This window comes from Candidozyma pseudohaemuli (genome assembly GCF_003013735.1).
Source record: "Candidozyma pseudohaemuli strain B12108 chromosome Unknown scaffold00001, whole genome shotgun sequence".
In the NCBI taxonomy this organism is placed as follows: domain Eukaryota; kingdom Fungi; phylum Ascomycota; class Pichiomycetes; order Serinales; family Metschnikowiaceae; genus Candidozyma; species Candidozyma pseudohaemuli.
In genome coordinates this window covers 2911936-2931394 of record NW_020194435.1, presented here as the reverse complement: position 1 = coordinate 2931394, position 19459 = coordinate 2911936, and the positions used below count along the sequence as shown (strand labels likewise).

The 19459-nt window shown below is 49.1% G+C and overlaps 7 protein-coding genes across 7 annotated transcripts; 3 read left to right on the top strand and 4 right to left on the bottom strand.

The window, feature by feature from the left end:
* Nucleotides 1–650: 650 nt before the first annotated feature.
* C7M61_001322 (uncharacterized protein) lies at nt 651–1970 on the bottom strand (the record flags this gene model as incomplete). Its single annotated transcript, XM_024856735.1, has 1 exon — nt 651–1970. One exon carries the CDS (start codon nt 1968–1970, stop codon nt 651–653), a length of 1320 nt encoding a protein of 439 aa, XP_024716334.1.
* A 332-nt stretch (nt 1971–2302) lies between these two features.
* IFM1 (translation initiation factor 2) lies at nt 2303–4609 on the bottom strand (the record flags this gene model as incomplete). The annotated part of the gene is made up of 1 exon (XM_024856734.1): nt 2303–4609. One exon carries the CDS (start codon nt 4607–4609, stop codon nt 2303–2305), a length of 2307 nt encoding a protein of 768 aa, XP_024716333.1.
* Nucleotides 4610–4839: 230 nt separating this feature from the next.
* Nucleotides 4840–6420, bottom strand: DBF4 (protein serine/threonine kinase activating protein; the record flags this gene model as incomplete). Its single annotated transcript, XM_024856733.1, has 1 exon — nt 4840–6420. The coding sequence occupies one exon, from the start codon at nt 6418–6420 to the stop codon at nt 4840–4842; it is 1581 nt and encodes a 526-aa protein (XP_024716332.1).
* A 1275-nt stretch (nt 6421–7695) lies between these two features.
* C7M61_001319 (uncharacterized protein) lies at nt 7696–8109 on the top strand (the record flags this gene model as incomplete). Its single annotated transcript, XM_024856732.1, has 1 exon — nt 7696–8109. The coding sequence occupies one exon, from the start codon at nt 7696–7698 to the stop codon at nt 8107–8109; it is 414 nt and encodes a 137-aa protein (XP_024716331.1).
* A 245-nt stretch (nt 8110–8354) lies between these two features.
* On the bottom strand, nt 8355–9065 carry CDC34 (SCF E2 ubiquitin-protein ligase catalytic subunit; the record flags this gene model as incomplete). Its single annotated transcript, XM_024856731.1, has 1 exon — nt 8355–9065. The coding sequence occupies one exon, from the start codon at nt 9063–9065 to the stop codon at nt 8355–8357; it is 711 nt and encodes a 236-aa protein (XP_024716330.1).
* A 1845-nt stretch (nt 9066–10910) lies between these two features.
* Nucleotides 10911–14567, top strand: C7M61_001317 (uncharacterized protein; the record flags this gene model as incomplete). The annotated part of the gene is made up of 1 exon (XM_024856730.1): nt 10911–14567. One exon carries the CDS (start codon nt 10911–10913, stop codon nt 14565–14567), a length of 3657 nt encoding a protein of 1218 aa, XP_024716329.1.
* Nucleotides 14568–15238: 671 nt separating this feature from the next.
* C7M61_001316 (uncharacterized protein) lies at nt 15239–18847 on the top strand (the record flags this gene model as incomplete). Its single annotated transcript, XM_024856729.1, has 1 exon — nt 15239–18847. One exon carries the CDS (start codon nt 15239–15241, stop codon nt 18845–18847), a length of 3609 nt encoding a protein of 1202 aa, XP_024716328.1.
* Nucleotides 18848–19459: the final 612 nt, after the last annotated feature.

The window sequence follows — 19459 nt, the reverse complement described above, 5'->3', positions numbered from 1 at the left end:
CCTACGTCCCGCTGCATGTTTTGGGCGTGGAATGTGGATTTGGTGCTTTGGCGAGGTGCATATGTCGAGGGCCTTCGAGACGTTGATGACGACGTTTTGGTGAAAAACGCTGCTGCATGTGGCGGTACAGTGCCAGCCGGCGTGGAGGAGACTGTGAAGAGGGTAGGTTTTGGATTTCTGGTTTGATTTTGATTTTTTTGCTTGTAGTCGTGAAAAGCTCCTTTGGAGAATTGGACTAGACGGATCGTGGCTTGGCTGCGTTGACTCGGTGTGGCTGATTTTCCGATGCCTGTTTCATATAGGTGAGCTCATACGAGAAGCCAGTTAGTGGTGAGTAGAGGGATCTGATTTTTTACCAAGTTGATGCACGAAATAAGGATTTGAAAAAATTGTCCTTAAATTATTGTCGGATTCATCGTTACCGTATCTTGCTGCTTTCGAAGCATCAAACTTGCCTCCGTGCAACGCCTTGCTACTGGCACTATCTAGATTCGATCAGATATCACCAGGCTACTACCACCAAAGTTACATTTCTCTCCAAACACAAAAACCACCTCAAATTGCTCCATTCCTCCTTACCCCTCAACCATTCTACACCGTTTCCAATGTTTCTCCATTATCTATATTACAGTCCAGACCGTTCCCAAGCCCTAGGCCTGCTGTGACCTGTCAACACTCTCCTCCCACTGCACACCACAGTACTCTCTCACGTATCCCACATGGTTCTCGTCCAAACTGGGCATGTAGTCCTCCTCGTCCGTGTAAACCACAATGGTGCCCCACGACATACCATTCAAGATATCAGCCACAGAAGCGCCCTCGCCCTCAAGGTCCATAATCGCCTTGGGCATGAGCTGAAGCTCGAATCTTCTCTTGGATGACGGATTGTATGCTGGATCAGGAACGGTCTTTTCACTCACCTGCTTGGCCACATCGTCCTTGCCGCTGTAGAGCACAGGCTGGCCGTCCAAGTCGTATCGAAGCACCTGTGTGGGGTTGTGATTGACGACGGAGGTGAAGTTTTCGAAAAACTTGTCGTCGAGCATCTTGGAGATCTGGTTGGTCTGGTTGACAGCCAGCGAGGAGCTGGACGAAGAAAGCGTTCTCTCCTTTTTGCCGCCCTTGCTGGGTCCTTCTTCCTCGGTGGTTTCTTCTATCAAATGCTTGTACTTTTCCAACTCAGGCTCGAGCGTCACTCTCTTGAGCTTCTCCTTCTCCGTGAAAAGAATGTAGCCAGGGTACTCTGGAAGATCGACGGACACCAGCTTCTTAGCGGGGGTGGCGGGCTTAGCGGCCTTGGAAGCGTCAGCGTAGCTTGCCTTGGCTGGCTTCTCTGTCTTTTCTGTCTTTAGCTTTTCTGCCTTTTCGTCCTTCTTGAACGGATCAGCCTTTCCAAATGGATTCGAGCTGGTGAAAGGGTTAGCCTTGGCGTCACCGCCAAAAGCAGCCAGAGAAGTAAATGGGTTTTCCTGGGCCCCGGTGGGCTTGGTCAGATCAAACAAGTCCTTGGTCATCTCGATCTGAAACTTGCGCTTATCTTCCAACCGAAGCTTCTCGTCCAACGCCTTCTGAGCCTCCGCCTGCTGCTCCTCGTATATCTTCTCGGCAATAGCAGGGTCCTTGTTAATGGCTCTGATGGCCTTGATACTTCCTCTCTTTCTCGAGCACTGGGCCGTGTTTTTGCACCCAAACACATAGATCATTCTGTCGTACGCCTTGCCGTCCAACGGAGCGTAGGCCTGGGCAAGAAGCGCCATGAAGCTGCCGCAATTGTCACATTTCAAGTCCTCCTCCTTGGGCTTCAGCTCAGGGTGGGGCCAGATGGGCTGTCCTCCGATGAAGGTGTCTTCGATTGTGGGGTATTCGTCGTCCTCGCCAATGCCGATATCGATGAATCCAAGAAAAACATCGGACTGGGGAGAGTCAAACAAGTCTTCTTCGTCCGAGGAGTACTCGTCGTGGCTGGACATGGTTGAAGATGCTGCGATGAGGTTGATGGTTTTCGTGCGAATGGTTCACGATTTTCAGTGGGGCAGTCTGAGATGAGACCCTGGGGGGAGGTTTTTAACAAAAATTGAAAAGTCTAAAAGAGAGCTTATTTCTGAGGTACTCATTTTTCAATACATATAGCGTAACGTAGTTCTGGAATTTGTTCAGGGCTAAGCTCATTCTCCCCAATTGCTCTGGATGCTAGTACATATACTTCTACGCACTAGCTAGTCTGTCCCAACACACTACAACCTCCTTTTTATGGCAACCGCCTGAGGCATTATTACCTCCTATGTACTTCGTTTGTGTTTATTTACAAGTAGCGTGGGATCTCGGTTTCCTCGTACGCTTCTATCTTGTCGCCCTCCTCGAACTTATCCCAGTTGGTGAAGGCCAAACCACACTCAGTGCCCTTCTTGGCCTCCGAAATATCATGCTTCACGTGTTTAAGCGAAGAAAGACCTCCAGTGTAGATGATTTCTCCGTTTCTCAAAACACGAATCTTTGACGACCGCTTCAATGTACCCGTCTGAACCTTCACACCAGCGATCTTGACTGTGGTCTTGTTCTTTCCTGTGATCAGAAGAGCGGTCTTCAAGTCTGCCTCGGCAAGCACGTTGATCTCGATATGGGGTTTCAACTTTGATGTCAACTCGTTCGTAACCTCCTCTATCAAACGGTAGATCACGTTGTGCTCAAACACCTTGACATTGGCCCTTTCAGCCTTGAGCTGAATCTGCTTAGGCACCTTGACGTTGAAACTCATGATGCTTCCGTTCACCGTGGCAGCAGTGTCCACATCAGAGTCCGTTGGTGCACCAGCGTCATAAGAAATGACCTTTGCACGAACTTCCTCATTCCCAAGTCCATCAATACTTTCCTTGATGGCCTCTGCTGAGCCGTAGACGTCGGACTTAACAATGTAGTTGACAAAAGTTGTTTTAGTCTTCTCGTCTTCCTCCTTCATGAACTCCAGCGGATCGAGGCCAGCCAATTTAAGCTCATTGATCTTTTCCTGGCGCTTAAGCTCATTGACCTCTTCCTGTCTCAACTCGTTGATCTTCTCGATATCCTTGGCTTGCTGGATGATGGTGTTTCTTTCCTCTCTGTTTCTGACAACTTTACGGCAAGTTTTCTCCGAGTCCGCCTCCAAAATCTGATCACCCGATTGAGGAAGATCTTTCCATCCCCAAATCTGCACTGGAGTCGATGGACCAGCGGCTTTAACGGTTTTTCCATGTTCGTCCTTCATGCCTCTAACTTTGCAGTAGGTGTTGCCCGCTACCAAAAAGGTGCCTGGCTTGATGGTTCCTCGTTTCACCAAAACTGTAGAAACATTACCCAAACCTTTGATGAGCTCACTTTCAATGATCCAGCCTTCAGCAGGAACACCCTTAGCCTCGGCTTTAAATTCACTGAGCTCACTGAGCGTGATAACGGCCTCCTCTAGCTTGTCCATATTCATGCCCGTTTTTCCACTAACTCTGACGGTCTGTGTTTCTCCACCGTAGTCCTCAATGTCAATTTCATGGCGAGCCAAGTCCCCCAAAACCTTATCAATGTTCACACCGTGCTTATCGCATTTGTTGATGGCCACGATGATTGGAACTTCGGACTTTTTGGCATGCTTGATGGCCTCAATTGTCTGTGGCATAACCGAATCATCTGCAGCGACCACAAGAATCACAAGATCAGTGACAATTGCTCCACGTTCTCTCATGCTCAAAAATGCAGCGTGGCCTGGGGTATCCAAGAAAGTAATCTTCTTCTTTGAAATAGGCGTGGTGACAGAAAAAGCACCAATGTGCTGGGTAATGCCTCCAAATTCACCGGCCACCACAGAAGATTTCCTCAAGTAATCCAAGATCGTCGTTTTTCCGTGATCAACATGACCCATGATGGTCACAACTGGGGCTCTAGGCTGGAGCTGCTTCTCATTGACAGGAGCTGGGAAGAGATCCAAGCCTGTCTCGTCACTCATGGTGATATCAAAGCCATACTCATCCGCTATAAGCGAAGCATTCTCTTTATCTAAGATATAGTTGTGGCTCATGTTCTCGAAACCAAGCTCTTCAAGCTTCGTGAGCATCTCGGATAGCTGAACGTTCATGATATTGGCCAAGTTGGTAACCGTGATGAATGTAGGGATGTTGATCTTGATGTTCTCTTTTCTCTTCTTCACCACCTTCTTCTTTTTAGGTGGCGCCTTGGCCTTGGGCAGGGCTTGGCCTTTATTCTCCTCTGCTTGTTTCTGCTTAATCTGCTGATTCAACCGCTGCTTTATCTCAGCGAATTTCTGGATACTGCCTCCAGAAGGAGCCTGTTCCGGTTGGGGTTCAGGTTTATGCTGCTTCTTGGGCTGCGGCTTCTCGGTAGGCCGATTGGATCCTTTATTCTGCTGATTCTGACCATTCTTATTTTGCTTTTTTGGCCCTGGAGTGTTCTTATTGTACATTTGTGCAAATCGGTTAGGCTTCTTAGCTTCTCCGGAGCCTGGGGTATTGGGTTTCTTAGGGCCCTTCACATCGGCAACTTTGGGCAAATTTCGAAGAGAGTGAAGCTGACGGCTCTGTAGAAAACAGCTATAAGCCCGTTCTAGGCCTTTTAGTCTGTAGCTCATGGTACCTTCTCTTGTAGATACTGCCTGCGAATTTTCAGTTGATAGTCTACTGCATAGCTTCTTACCACCATGAGCTTATCAGATGTATGCGAGTAAAATTCGATCTACAATCTTCGGATCTTTTTCTATGGCGCCTGTTGGCTTTTTTATTTATGTATTTATTTTTTGATGCAGTGGAATAGTGGTGAGCGGGATGTGACATGGAAGGATACTCGTTATCGCGCTGCGAGTTACTCGTATCTATAGTCACCATTTGAGGCAACATAGCCCATGAATTTGCTCTCGTTAAGCGTGGCAATAAGATCATCAATCTCCTTGAAGTTGTCGTCATTGCATGCAAAATTGCGGTGTCTGTTCGACACAATGTGCTCGTCAAAGCTATCATACTTGACTCGGCAGTTCTCGCAATATCCGGGCCTCAACTCACGCTCCCGCTCTCGCTCGCGAGAGTCGGTCTTCTGCATGTGCTTCTTCATGAATATACGCCTCTTGAGGTTGTTCAAGTTCTTCGATGGAACCTGTGACACGGCGGGCCCTAGACCATTCCCTTGGTGTGCGTGCTGCTGCGCAGCACTATTAAGAACTGAATCCATGTGGTTGGACTGTGCGTTCGATGCTCCATTATAACCAGAGGCAACGACGTCGTAGAACTTGGAGTTAGACTGTGATACTGAGTTGTTGAATGGCTGCATCACGGAGGAGTTTCTCATTAGCCCGGCTGGTGCCTTAAAGCTGAATTCGTGGTTCACATCCACCTCGTCTTCGTCTTCCTCGGGGGATGGCTCCTTTTCCATCAGAATGGTGTCGTTATCCTTTTCGTCAATTTCCTTGATGCTAGCTTCATCGGCCACGGTGTTATCGGTTGTCTCAGCAGAATCCGTGCTCGTGCTGGTTTCAGTGAGCGCTGAGGAATTGATAGAGACCTTGTCGCGGGCGTAGCCAATGATGACATCAGTAACCTTTCTTAGAAGATCTCTATATTCTTTGGTTGCGTCGAACTTCTGTAATCGGCGCAACTTCTTTCGTTCCAGGTTATCTGAGGTGTCAGGAATGAACGGGCACTTGCCGTCTAGCGTATGATAAAAGGAAGGGTAGTTTTCGCCAGACCATTCACGAACGGCAATTGGACGTACCGCTTGGGAGAGATCGTAAATGTAAATGAAGTTTTTCTCCAAGTAGTACAAGTCCTCTCTCTTTGCATTAGGATCTCTGTCGGCCGAACCGAAGATCTTCTCTTCCTTGAGAAGGTTGGACAAGTTGCCTGTACGTTCATGAGCACCTGAGTCATTGACGCCCAAGTTTTTGAGGAAACGAAACACCTTCTCGTAGTCCCACACCTTGATCTTTAGACTCACGGCGTCGTGGAAGATGTCATTGTTTGGGTAGGCCTTGGAGCTGCTGAACAGACGGCGACTGACGATGATACTGACGTCCCTATCGTAAAATGGCACGATCTCACAGCCAACCAGCCGCAATGCACGCTGTGCCCTCTTCTGCTCGTTATACTGTGCTTGGTTGTTTGAATCGCAACCTTGAGTGTCGAAGTAAACGACAGACTCACGCATGATCTTTCGCCAGGAGTCCTGCCAGCTTTTGAGCTCATCTCCTACGAGTCTAGCAGACTTTGAGGCAGCTGCTCCGCTCACCACTGCCTTTGTTTCCTCCTTACGTTTCTTGTCGTCTTCCTCATCTGTTTGTTTGCTCTCCTCGGCATGATCCGGTTTGTGTGATTTGAGCTTGGGTTTTATGGTAGCCGGCAGAGGCACATTCTGGTTTGTTTCAGCCAATGGCACACGTTTGGCCTGGGACATGGTGGAGTAGGATCTCTTCTTGTTTGTCCTGTCCATCTTAAAGGTGCATTGTCAGAATTGATTGGGATGCGAAGGTGGCAGCTGAAAAGCTATTAGTTGACAATGCTGAGAAGGAACAGTAATGCGAATAGAGGATCCGTAGATGGTGTAGACGGGCTGAGGTCTATGTGTTAGTGGTAGGAGCAAAACACGAAGATTCGCGTCGTGAGAATGAGAAAAAACCAGTAGGCTGCATGCCACTGTTTACATTTGAGGTTGAGGTGAGCTTTCCAGGTGGGGAATAAAAGATGACATTTGTGAAGGAAATGAGATTAAGAGAACTTTCAGTTTTTTAAAAATTAAAAAATTTGGGTTGGTGGGGGCGGTTCCAAGGTGTTGCTTGGGCTGCGAAACGGCTGCAAACCAGCTGCGACAGTGCTTACTGGACGATGGTGCGAGTGACAATGGATCAAATTTGGAAGGATCTGTTGACATTACTTGAAGCAGGTCGTTGCTGTTTTGACTTGGAATTTTTGGAATTTGGTTGTACGATGAGGGTGGTGATTTTGGAGATTTTGAGGGAAGCTGTTTTAGGGCTGGCGATGGGCTGACAGTTTTGTGTATTTCCTGGTAGGAACGGCAATTCTCTTCGAGGTTTCCTGATAGTAGGCAAAGAATTTTCAGTGTAGGGCTGTTGAGAAGCTTTGAGGAAGGCTCCATTCATAGAACTCTATAGGTGGTTGACGACCGAGGTCTTGCTGGGTGATCAGTAATAATATGGATACTTGCCATTCACGTCTTAGCCGTGTTTCTCTAATATCTGGCATTGCGTTGCAGCATAAGGAGGACTCATTTTCGTCAAACTCCCTGGTTTATTGTTTTCCCAAGTAAAGCGTACATTTCAATTTTCGACTTGGGGTCTCATTTTGCAGCCAGTCCGCACTATTAAGCTGAGGATTGCAATAGACAAAATACGCTCACCACAAATATGTCTCCCAAAAACCAGAACTAAAGCTTTCAGACAAAAGAACTACACGTCCAGCATCTTAAGAATTGACGACATCCTCTTACCACTATACCCATCGGAAAGCCATTCCGCTAGCAAAACAGCACCAAAACCTCACCTTGTCGATTCCCAAGCCATTCTCCAATCAAATCAAAACTTCAAAAGGAGACATCCAAAAATGCATCCCCGACTGTAGCAAAGCTTAATCTGCAGCTTTGGTGCTGCAAACCTTATCGTCTCTTCTCTATATCACCTCAACATTCCAGGCGCACTCGCACTATATCAACTACATGCTACAACCAAAGCACATCTCCAAAACCCTCTCACAAGTGCTCTCGCTGGCGGGCCAGGGGCCTATATCTGCATCGCTTCTTTCCAAAAAGGGTCTTCCGTTGGCGACGGTGCTGGTGCCAAACCTGGACATCTCTTCAGACAATCTCAAGGTGTTCTCGTTGTTGGCAATCAATGCGTTTCATCAGCAGACCAAGGCGAAAAGCGCCGACTTGGACGATTGGGCTGTTATGGACGTGGACGGAAACTTAAGGACGATGGTGAAACGCTTTTCTACGGAAGGAGGCCCCAAGAACCTGATGTATGTGGTGATTTTCTACCTTAGCGGGTACGAAGACGGAAAGGCCAAGGCACAGCTTGACGTGCTTACAGAGACGCTAGAAAACGAGCTTCAGGGCTACGTGGCGGCTTAGACCGGGTGCTATTATGCTAAACAGGAATCACGAAATAGAATAAAGTGCGGTGCACGGAGAAGTAAGGTCGTAGATGCATTAGATGGCTGGCGACTGCGGGCCGGAATCACGCAGACTCCATGGCCTCGGGCAGTAAATGAAAGGCCAGCGGGACGTTCGTACTCAAAGATACGCAAAATGCTGGGCGTGTAGTGTGCCGATACGGAAGGTCTGTACCCGAAGAGGGTATACCTATGCCGCTAAGCTCACTTCACCACCATGTCAACGTCGCTCTCCTCTTCGACGTCGTCCTCAACCTCGTCCATGTCATCCATGAGGCTCTCCTCATCAAAACTCTCCTCCTCACTGTCGTACCAGAAGTCCTCGTCCACAGGCTCCTGCTCGACGTCCTTGGCGCCCGAGCCGGCACCGTAAGCGTGGACCTCGCTCTCGGGAACCACAAAGCCCTCGGGGATGTCGCCCTTGGACCGGTTCACCTCTTGCATCACCTTCTTCTTGTAGGCATCGGGGCTCTTTCTCAACTCGACGGAAGCGTCGATGTTGGCAGGCAGCAGGATGTTGGGGTCCTCCAAAAGCGAAACAATGGAAATCAACACCAGCTCCACCGTCTGCGCAGGCGACCAGGTCTCGCTGTCAGGCTCGTCCGAGGTAGGGTCACCTCCCTGGTGGAGAATGGAAATGCACAATCTGCCGTCACGGTACACGTTGGGGTGGTAGATGGCGGGCGTGAAACGGAACGTTGGGGGCGAGAAGGGAAAGTCAGCAGGGAAACGCATCTGGCCCTTGAAGAACCCCCCGTGGTACATGGACTCCTTGTTGAGCACCATGATGCCGATGTTCCATAAGAAGATGTTGTCGTCGTCAAGCTCGATGTGGAATGAGGGGATGCCCTTCTTGGGGTCCGTCAAGTCTCTGAACTGCCGCTGGAGGATGGCTGCTGCTGACTTTGAACTCATTGTGGTTACAAACAAATAGTGTGGGTGGTGGGAAATGGGAGGAAATGTTGCCGGTTCTATAGATGCCGAAGGTGGTTTGAATGCTCTACCTAGATTTTTAGGATGGGAATCTTGGGAAAAACAGGTGGAAATAGCGGGTTTTCAGCGATGCTGGGAAGAAGTAGTGGAGGGAATCGGAGGTGCGAGGCGATTTTCTTTTTTCTGTGGTGGTGCCGCAGCCTGCTTTCTTTTCCTGCCACAAGTTGCTGTGAGGGCTACGAAATATGGGGGTGGTTTTTGGGATTTTTTTGTAGGAAAAGACGAATACGAAAGAGAATTGTCTGAATTTGGCGATGGAGTGGTTGGCCACCCGCTCCGGCCGCTGGAAGTACGGTTTAAACGGCTTTTTATGATAAGTCACGTGACCTGTCACAAAATAAGGTACTTACAAATCACGGACCCCCGGGGTCAGGCGGGCCAGAGACTCGAGCAGGATTTACATATAAAATAACTGGAAGTAGAGCCAGGCCGGAGGGTCGAGGATGGGTGTTCGGACCAGTGGAGATTGTTTGTTTTGCGGCCATGCAAGCAGGACAGGATCAGCACGAGGCACACGGACCCCATCCAGCAGCCAGCTTAAAAGAGGAGGATTTTGCCCATTTTGCCAAACTCCAGGGATTTCGAGTATTTGGAAAATCCTCGAGTTAAGGCAACCCACGGCACATTCAAGTTGCCGGATTTGCGTATGAGAATGTGAAAAACACCGCGTGGAACCAGCAAGCGACACTAGGATAAGAATGCTCCGAGCCCAAAGCGGATATGTTGGATGAGCTATTTGCAGCCGCTTCCCAGGAGGAGCCAAAATGGAAATTTTTGGAATTTGGCAAAAGAGCAAGGCACTTTTATTTTGGTGACGAGGTGGTATTTTCTGGAGTCATGGCGTGACGACAAGGGCCTTGAGCCCGTGTATCTGTAGTGTGGGGTGTATGTTTACTGAGGGTCCGATAGCACAACAGCCGAAAGGTGAATAAGCCTGAGACGAGATTACGGTGATTACGGTGACAAGAGTAATTCTTGAAGAAGCGTCAAGACTTCTTTTTTTTTTTTTTTCTTCTTCCATTCGTCAAATGTCTAAATTGTGGATACCCGGGTGTCTGATATGGTGGACTTGGCCTAGGCCTGAAAAATAGCGACCCTTGCAGCTTTCTCAGACACCGTCTGGACATCCACATAACCACCTAAACCGGATTCGTCATTTTGCAACTACTTCTTCTTTTTCTACTCCCTGATAATTTTGTCTTCAGCTTTATCGCTTTTACTTGGCTGATGGCCAATGGCCAAACCCGCCTTGTTTATCTTCCTGCCTCGGCCTTGTTTGCAGCCATTTACGGCGAAGACGGCCTAGCAAACCCACGGCTATTTTTCAGAATCGTCTACCCATCAAAACTCGTCCAACGAGATAAACAATGTGGGCGCCTTCATTGTTCATTTCTCGCCTCCAGGCCACGTTTTATAAAACTAGCCTGAATCCAAAACCACCAATCTTGCTATAATATGATCGTATTTGCCTCACATTCCTGGCGCCAGATTGGACGTAAACAGCAGCCCAAGCCACCGAGAGCCCCCCCTAGTGAGGCACCGATCCTCGATACCACAAAAACCACCAAAACCACCAGAATCAAAAAATTCTGGTTTCTACGATTTCTCTATTTTTCTATCAGAATTTCATCTATCTACACCATTTTCTCTTTTTCTCCTTTCCCCAGCTCTGAATCCAAGATAACCTCACGTGCCGCTGACATTCGATCCGGCACTTGGTTATCGATACGCTATCAGGCATACCCAAGCAATACTTGATTCTTCATCATGGACATCGAGGAGCAAATTGAAAAAGCAGAGAAGTTGGATACGCCATCGTTGGTGGGTCTGTCGATCCGTTCGGCCGACGACCTGGTGCATCAGAACTACATCCACCCAGAGAAGTACAAGGGCCGTTCCAAAAGCAAGCCCAAGAAACACCTGATCTTGGACCTGTCAATTGGAGCGTCTTTGGACGATTTGATCAACGAAGGTGCGCTTCTAGGCTCTGAAGAGGATTTCGACAAGTTTTTGGACGATACGGGCAAGATCAAGTCGGATGCTAAGTACGCTCCTGAAAAGAAGAAGCCCCAGGAGGAATCTTCCAGTGAAAGTACGCCGCAGAAAGAAGCCCCTAAGGCTGCAGACGAGCCTTTGGAACCACAGGTCAAGCTGGGCTCTGTGGATCCGGAAAGTGTGCCCATTTCTGCCCTGTCAACCGTGGACAATGACAAGACAGAGCCCAAGGAGGATCTGATCTACGAAAACGACAACTTCTCCGCCCCCAATTTGTCCGAATACCAGCTTGATCACCAGATCGCTGACCATTCGGACTTATTGAGCTCGGTTCAGTCTTATGATCTCAGCAAGTTGCCCTCTTCTAACGATAGAGAGCGCTCCAAGAGTAATAACCTTGCAGACTTGCCAGCTCGTGTTCCTTCGAATACAAGGGCTTCGCCTGCAAGAAGGGCCCCTGCTTTGGGTAAACATTTGGACTTTGGTGAGAACGCCAACATCAGACTGTCGGACTCATTGCACAGTCCGTACTTTGCTTCCTATGAGCGGTCTCCCAGCAGGTCCAGAACCGGGTTCAGGGATAAGTCAACCGACAGAGACACCAGGCTGAAGTCTTCAACCACCTCCAATCCACATTTGGCCCGTGGCGATACCTACAAGAACATTCACCCTGACACTCCTCTCAAGTATGAACGTCCAGCTGATTTTGATGTGGACGAGGAAGAAGAGGATAGCAGAGCTACTAGACACTCGAAGCCCACTATGGGTGAGTCCATTGCTGCCGCCGAGGAGGAGAACCTCAAGGCTTTCCATGGTGAGCAGGGTCTCACTAGAGATCCATCCTTGGTGACCACCGGTGACTACACTAACTTCAATGTGGACACTGTGAACCGCAATTTGGACGAAGCGTCTTTGTATTCTGTGAGATCAGAATCTTCAACGAATTACTTGAGAAGCATTTCTAGATCAAGATCCAGGCAGCCTAGACACAATGTTGATTCCATTAACGAGAAGAACGATGCCAACCACGAGGAGCTCGCACAAGAGGGTGCTTTGATTAGCGACGATCCGTTTGACCAGGTTGAGGACCTCGACAACGTCATGAAGAATGCCGTGAGTCCTTCCAAGAAGCAAGATGCCTCGGACATCATTGACGCTCAGAAGAAGCCAGCAGAAAAGGCGCCCAGCTTGGCTGAAACTTCTATTACTGAAGATGCTGAACCAAAGGCAACCGATGCGTTGACTTCAGAGGAAATCGAGGAAGAAAGCAAGGACACCGCTGAAGCCGAAGAGTCGAGCAAGGACATTTACAAGGAAGACGAGTCGAGCAAAGACATCTCCAAGGAAGACGTGTCGGGCAGGGACATCTCCGAGGATGATGAGTCGAGTGCTATTCCTCTCTCGAAGAAGTCCCCATTGGGTGCCTCGAGCGAAGACACTTCCACAAAGGAAGCTGTCGAAGAGGAATCTGAAAAAGCCCCTGTCAGCGATGTTGCCGCAGAAGAAAAGGACGCTGAAACGAAGGAGCAGCTCATTGACGAGTCTGCACCAACCGTTACAGCTAAAGATATCAAGATTGACGATTCGAAGGCTGACCATGAGGTTCATCGTGATATCGCGCCTGAGGTGAGTGAGGAAGCTCCTGAATCAAGTGAGTCCGTGGAGATTGACGAGCTGGCGGAAGACAAGATCAAGGAGGCCAAAGAGCAGCTCATAGCTGAGGAGGCACCTACTGTCACTGCGGCTGACATCAAGCTAGACAAGAATGAGAGAAAGGAGGTAGACGAGTCAACTGAAGATGCTCTGAAATCTGCGACGGAAAAGGACGTAAAGGACGATGAGCCCTCGACCACAGCTTTACAAAGCTCCACTAAGTCATTTGTTCAAGAGGCAGACGAGCCACTGGAAAAGGCTTCGCCAAAGGCTCTTGATACAAGCGCTGCAGATGATGTAACAGCAGAAACCACAAAGAGTAAGGAAATTCTCTCTGATGACGAGGAGACCAAGCCAAATTTGGTTTCTGAGCCAGTCGCAAACGTCACTGACAAGGAAGAGGCAAAGGATATCAAGGCCGAGGAAGATCCTACTCCTGAAGACAAAGATGTCGCTGAAGAGGAGGAGCCCAAACCAAGCCTTATAGCTGAAGGCGGTGTCGAGGAAGACGAGCCTGCTGCAGAACCAGAACAGAAACTCGACGAATCTGTTGACGAAGAAGGTAACTCTGTTGAGAAGAAGAGCGAGACAGTCAAGGAGGGTGTCGAGACTGACAAGCATGGAGCCAAGGTTCCTGTGATTGACTTTGACAAAGAGAAAGAGAACGTTGCTCCTGAGACAGAAGCTCCGGCCACTCAGCCTTCTCTCATTGGTGAGACTGCCAACGACGACAAGGAGCTTGAGGCAGAGGATGCAGAGGCCGCTGAGGCTACTACCGGCAAGGATGTTACTAAGCCAGCTACCGTGGTAGAGAAGGAGAGGTCAAAGTATGATTCTGAAGAAGACAAGACGATAGAGCCTGCCAGTGAGACCGCCTTGCCAAAGGAAGCTGTATCTACGGAACCTGAAACTGCCAAGGAGCTCAAAAAGGACGAAGGTGACGTTGTTGAGGAGGATGCTCCAGAAACAGAAGGTGAGATCGTGGATATTAAGAATGACGACGTTCCTACCGACAGTCAAAAGGTGAAGGCCACCGAAATCGTCGCTGAAGAGGAGGAGGAGAAGCAGGCCTCTGATGAAAGTGCAGAACAGAAATTGGGGGCTCAGGAGCTGGAAAAGGCAGCAGAGACTTCTAAGGAGAAGACCACAAAGGATGGCGAAGATGAGGAGGCAGCAGAGACTGCCAAGGAGGAGACAACCAAGGATGCTGACGAGGAGGAGGCAGCAGATGTTTCTACAAAGGACGTCAAAGAGGAATTCCCCAAATCTGAGAAGACCACCACTGCACCTCTCGCAGACGTCAAGGACGATTCTGAAGTGAAAGACAAGGAGGTAGTGCTGGAAAAGAGCACACCTCAGGCCGCCAGCCAGGGATGGTTTGGCCTGATTAAGCAGGGTCTCGGTGCTGTTGTTGGTGGTGGAGCAGCCGCAGCAGCTGCTGATACCAAAAAGGACGATGAGTTTGGCGTTTCTCAGGAAGAATTGCGCAAGCACCTCCAGTCTTTGCCAGTTTACATCTACACGTCGCTTGCTGGTGGTATGCAAATCATGCAGAGGACCAACCGTCTTACGACAATTTTGCAAGCCAATGGCGTGAAGTTTGAGTACAAGGACTTGGGCACGGATGAGGAGGCCAAAAAAATCTGGAGAAGGTATGCGCTGGGCAAGACACTTCCTGGTGTGGTTAGAGGCGACGATTTTATTGGCAACTGGCAGGAGATTGACGAGCTCAACGAAGAGTACATGCTCACACAGAGACTCTGGGAGGAGCTCTAGACGGGTGTGGCTTGTCTGAAGTGTGGAATTTTGCAACAAACCACACGGGCATAATCGGACCTGCAGAGAGCGCCACGTTACGAGGCCGCAGACCAAATTCTAGCGCACGGTAGGCATGTAAGCGAGTGACGTGGCTTGTGATACACCCGTACACCTCAACTGAGGCTCTAGATAGTTCCATCAGACTAGATTAGGAATACACTAATAGCAGAAGATGGCGAGGGACATTTAGGAATATGAAGAAAAAGGCACTTTTTCTAAGCATTTTTTTTGCCTGCATTTTGACCACTTTTTAAAACCCACGTTTTTTTTCTCATATCTGACTAATCGTCTACAAAACCTCTCTCCTAGTGGAGCAGGTGAGGTTGGGCGAGGTTAGCGGGCCCTATGTGCAGTACACAGCCATGGCTTGTTCCCATCAAATTTCCAACCCAGATCTATACCCACCACTTCTCCTCCAAGCACCCCCTGTGTCTTATACCATAACCTTTGGATCAGCCTTTCTGCTTTAAGCGTTCTGCTACCAAACTAAACATTTGAAAAAAAAAATAAATCAAAAAAAAATAAAGTGCTAGTCCGTAGCCTCTACGACCAACACTGACCTTCCCGCTGCTTATCTCAACTAAGCATTGCCCCCTGTGTGAAACCCTGACAAGAAAATCGATTACGACATGTCCACTCCAGCCGAGATCATTGCTGCCCGTGTCAACGGCACCTATGTTGCTGAAGAGCCCAAGCCTGTGAAGAAGTCCAAGGAGCCTGTCTCCAAGGAAAACGCCTTCCCTGTTCTTGGAGGCCGTCAAAGCTCCCCTAGTGCCGGTGGAAACACCACTCTCTGGGGTCCTGGTGTCAACGGAAACGGAAACGGAAACGGTCAAGCCAAGCCTGCTGCTTCTGTGTTGAAGCCTAGGCCTTCTGCTTCGTCCAAGTCTTCGTTCAAGAACTCCAGCGTCCAGGAAGCTTTCTCCTTGGACGCCGATGACCAATTGAACGTTGCCCGTGCTGAATTCATCAAGATTTTGACTGCCATCAAGACCGAGACCAAGGCCAGTATCGAGTGCACCTCCTCCCAGTACACCAAGAAGAGAACCTTTTTGATCACGGGTGCGCCGGATGCGGTCAAATTGGCCAAGCGTCTTGTGATCAAGAAATTGACCAAGCCTGTTGTTGTGAACTTTGCCATTCCCGCCAAGGTGCGTTCTAGAGTCATTGGTGCTCAGGGCAGAACCTTGAAGCCTATCATCCTGGAGTTCCAGGTCAAGGTGGACATTGCCAATGAGGACGAACTGCCATCTCCTGAACCCGAGGACGCCGACGACATTTTTGCCAAAACCGTGCCTGTTACCATTGAAGGTGACGCTGAAGGATGTAAGGGCGCTAAGGCTGCTATCTTGGCTATCGTCAAGGAGGAGACCAAGAACATGTCCGTCAAGATCGCTGTTTCTGACTTTGTGAAGCCTTTCGTTGCCAAAGCTGCCGAGCCTATTGAGTCCAAGTACTCCCAGCTTGAATTCAGCTTCCCTGCCTGGGATTCTCCTTCGACTAACGTGATCATCTCTGGCGACAGAGAGGCCGCTTTGGAGGCCCGTGACGAGTTGAAGGACCTCCTTGCTTCTCTCGAGGCCAGACTCACTGTTCACTCTGTTCCTATTCCTCAGGTCAAGCACCAGTTCTTACCCATCAAGCAGATCATTGAGGAAGACGATGTTTTCATCAAGTTGCCTGAGGAAGGCGAGACTGACGTCAAATTCATTGGTGAGAAGAAGAAGATCGCTGCTGCTCAGGAGAAAGCCAGACAGACCACCTCTCAGTACAAGGTGGACGTCTTGGACATGAGCAAGGCCCACAAGGGTAACCTTCCTCACGTTAGAGCTGTAGCTGCATTGTTGAGAAAGAACGGTCATTTCAAAAAGATCGCCGCTGCCCAAAACGTCGTCATTACTCCCCCTAAGTTTGACTTCTTGGCTGACGAGTCCAACACCTCTATTCCAATTGAGATCACAGTCAACGCTGCTGAGCCCGATGTTGCAAGCCAGACAAGAAAGGCCATTGTCGCCACTGTCAACAAGTTCTCGCCTGAAAAGTCCAAGGTTATTGAGGACATCGACAGCTTCTTGGTTCAGGAAGCCCCAGCCATTCTTGATATCTCTGCACCTGCTAACAAGGCCGACTACGTTGTGCTTGGCAACAGAATCGTCTTGTTTGACGTCTCCGAGACTGAGGAGAGCGACGACTTTGATGTCGACGTTTCCTCTACTGACAACTTGCTGGAGGTCAACAAGAGCTTGGACCAATTGAGAGCCAAGCAAGACTCCTTGTCCAGCACCGTCTTGACTGTCGACTCCAAGAAGCAAAACGCCATTGCAGGTGAAAACAAGGCTGTGTTGAAGTCTTTGATTGCCGAATTCCCAGTTAACGCTGTGGAGGTTGAGCTCCACAATGACGGCACCCAGAGCAGTGAAAATAGCATCTACATCCATGGTCTCAAGGAGTATGTTGAGAAGATCAAGGACAGCATTAACGGTCTTGTTAGAGACTTTGAGGAGCACGGCAAGAAGTACACTTCTTCAATCGAGCTTCCCGCTTTCGTGCTTCCAAGAATTGTTGGTAGAGGTGGCAGTGCCATCCAAGCTCTCAGAAGAGAGTACGACATCAACATCGAACAAAACGAAAAGACCGAGTCTGTCACAGACAAGAGTATCAAAACTACATTGCATCTCGTGGGTCAGAAGAGATCTGTCGAGGCCGCTAAGGAGATTCTCCTGAAGTCGGCTAAAAAGCATGCTGACGAAACCGTCGCCAGAGTCAGAGTTGAGCAACAGTACCACAAGCGTATTGCTGGTCCTCGTTTTGTTTACATGAACAGATTGCAGGACAAATACAGTGTTGCCATCAGATTCCCATCAGAAAAGACCGACTTCCTGAGCCAGAAGTACGATGACACTCCTTCCAACAAGGATGAAGTCACCATCAAGGGTCCTTCTAGAGGTGTTGCTAAGGCCGAAGAAGAGATCAAGGAATTGCTCAATTTCGAAAAGGAGAATGGTCACAAGGAGTCCATCAAGATTCCATCCAAGGCATTGGCCAGAGTTATCGGAAAGGGTGGTGAGACCATCAGAGACATTACCGAGGGCTTTGGTGTTGAGTACCATTTCAACAGAGACAAGGCAGCTGAGGAGGAACAGGGCTATGCCGAGGTTGAGTTCACTGGTTCCAGAACCGCATTGAAGGATACCATCAAGAGAGTGAAGGAGATCATCGAGGAGGTTGAAAACTTCGTCACCATTACCATCAACGTGCCCGCCAAGTACCACCGTGACTTGATTGGCCCAAGCGGTAGCGTGATGAGAGAAATCATCAGCAAGGCTGGTGGTGAGGATGTTGCCAGACAAAAGTACATTCACTTGTTGCGTGTTCCAGACGAGGGCTCTGGATCGGAGGAGGTTGTCTCTGCCGGTGACAAGGAAATTGTGGAGAAGGTGATTGAGCAAGTCAAGAAGATTGTGGCTGACAAGGAGGCTTCTGTGGTGGAGACCGTCGAGGTTGCCAAGGACAGACACGGAGCACTTATCGGTACTGGTGGATCTGTTCGTCACAAATTGGAAGAGGACTATGGAGTGACCATTTCGATCCCAAGAGCCAGCGACAGCCTGACTGAGATCAAATTGATTGGATTGCCTGAAAAAATTGAAAAATTGAAGGAGAAGATCGTCGAGATGACCAAGGACGACTGGAACGAGGTTGTGGAAGTGCCCAGCTCCTTGCACTCGCTCGTTTCCGAAAAAGCAGCCATCTTCAAGACGTTCAAGTCTGACTACAAGGTGGACGTGACTCATGGCAACTTGACAAGAAAAGCATCCAAACTCACCAATGGCTACATCCCCGCCCCACCAGAGGGAGCTGTGGCTGAAGAGGGGGACGATTCGGCGTTCAAGTTCACCACTGCATTGTTGGAGAAGCCCGATGGCGAAGATGTTGTGATTCCATGGAGACTCCAAGGTGAAAAAGACGCCACAGCCAAGGTGGCCGAGATTGTTCAAGAACGCTTGGAGAAGGCCAAGGCCGCTACGCACGGGGGATGGTTCTATCTCAAGGACCCCAAGAATAAGGTTCCACGTCTCTTGGGACCCCAAGGCCGCAACATCAAGGAGATTCGCAAGAACACGGGAGCATTCATCACGGTGCCAAGAGCAAATGACAAACACAACGGTTTTGTGTATGTGGTGGGCACCGAAGAGAGCTTGCTAGCAGTTGAAAAAGCGCTTTCCCAATTGGTTTGAAGCGCATGAGAGAGAAGGAGTTTCTATTTAGATAAGCACGCATAAACTGTAAATGGAGTAATTAGCATCGCAACTCGTAAAGAAGTAAATTTGTGGCTGCAAACCGAAAATTGCCTCATACATTAGCTCGCGCAGCAGGACAATAGTTAGTGTGAGCAGTAAGCGAAGTCATCATAGAATGGGGTCACGTGAAATGACATTACCATCTAGCGTCAGCAGACCGTTTCGGACTCTTAGAAATGGTAAAAACGTTCGGAGTGAAGGACAGGGTCTTCCGAAAATTATTTGAAGAGCAATTGAAGAGTAAGTTACAAAACCAGGCTTAATTAATCACATCATGCTGCGCATATTACCCCAGTATTACTGTGGCTGAAAGTCTACTTATTCTGCCAAGGTGTGGACATGAAAAAAATGGCAAAAAGTGCAACGAAAGGTGTGCCTGCAGGGCGGTTGCCGAGGTTTGTGCGACATCCGAGGGTGTTGCAAAGGTTTTTCCGGGCCGCTGGCGGGCCAAGCCGCATGGGAACGTGATGAATATATGTGACCAAGCGCGACTTCCGAGGGTATTACCGGCCGCGCTTCTAGGGCGATCGTCTGCTGGAGCTGCAAGTG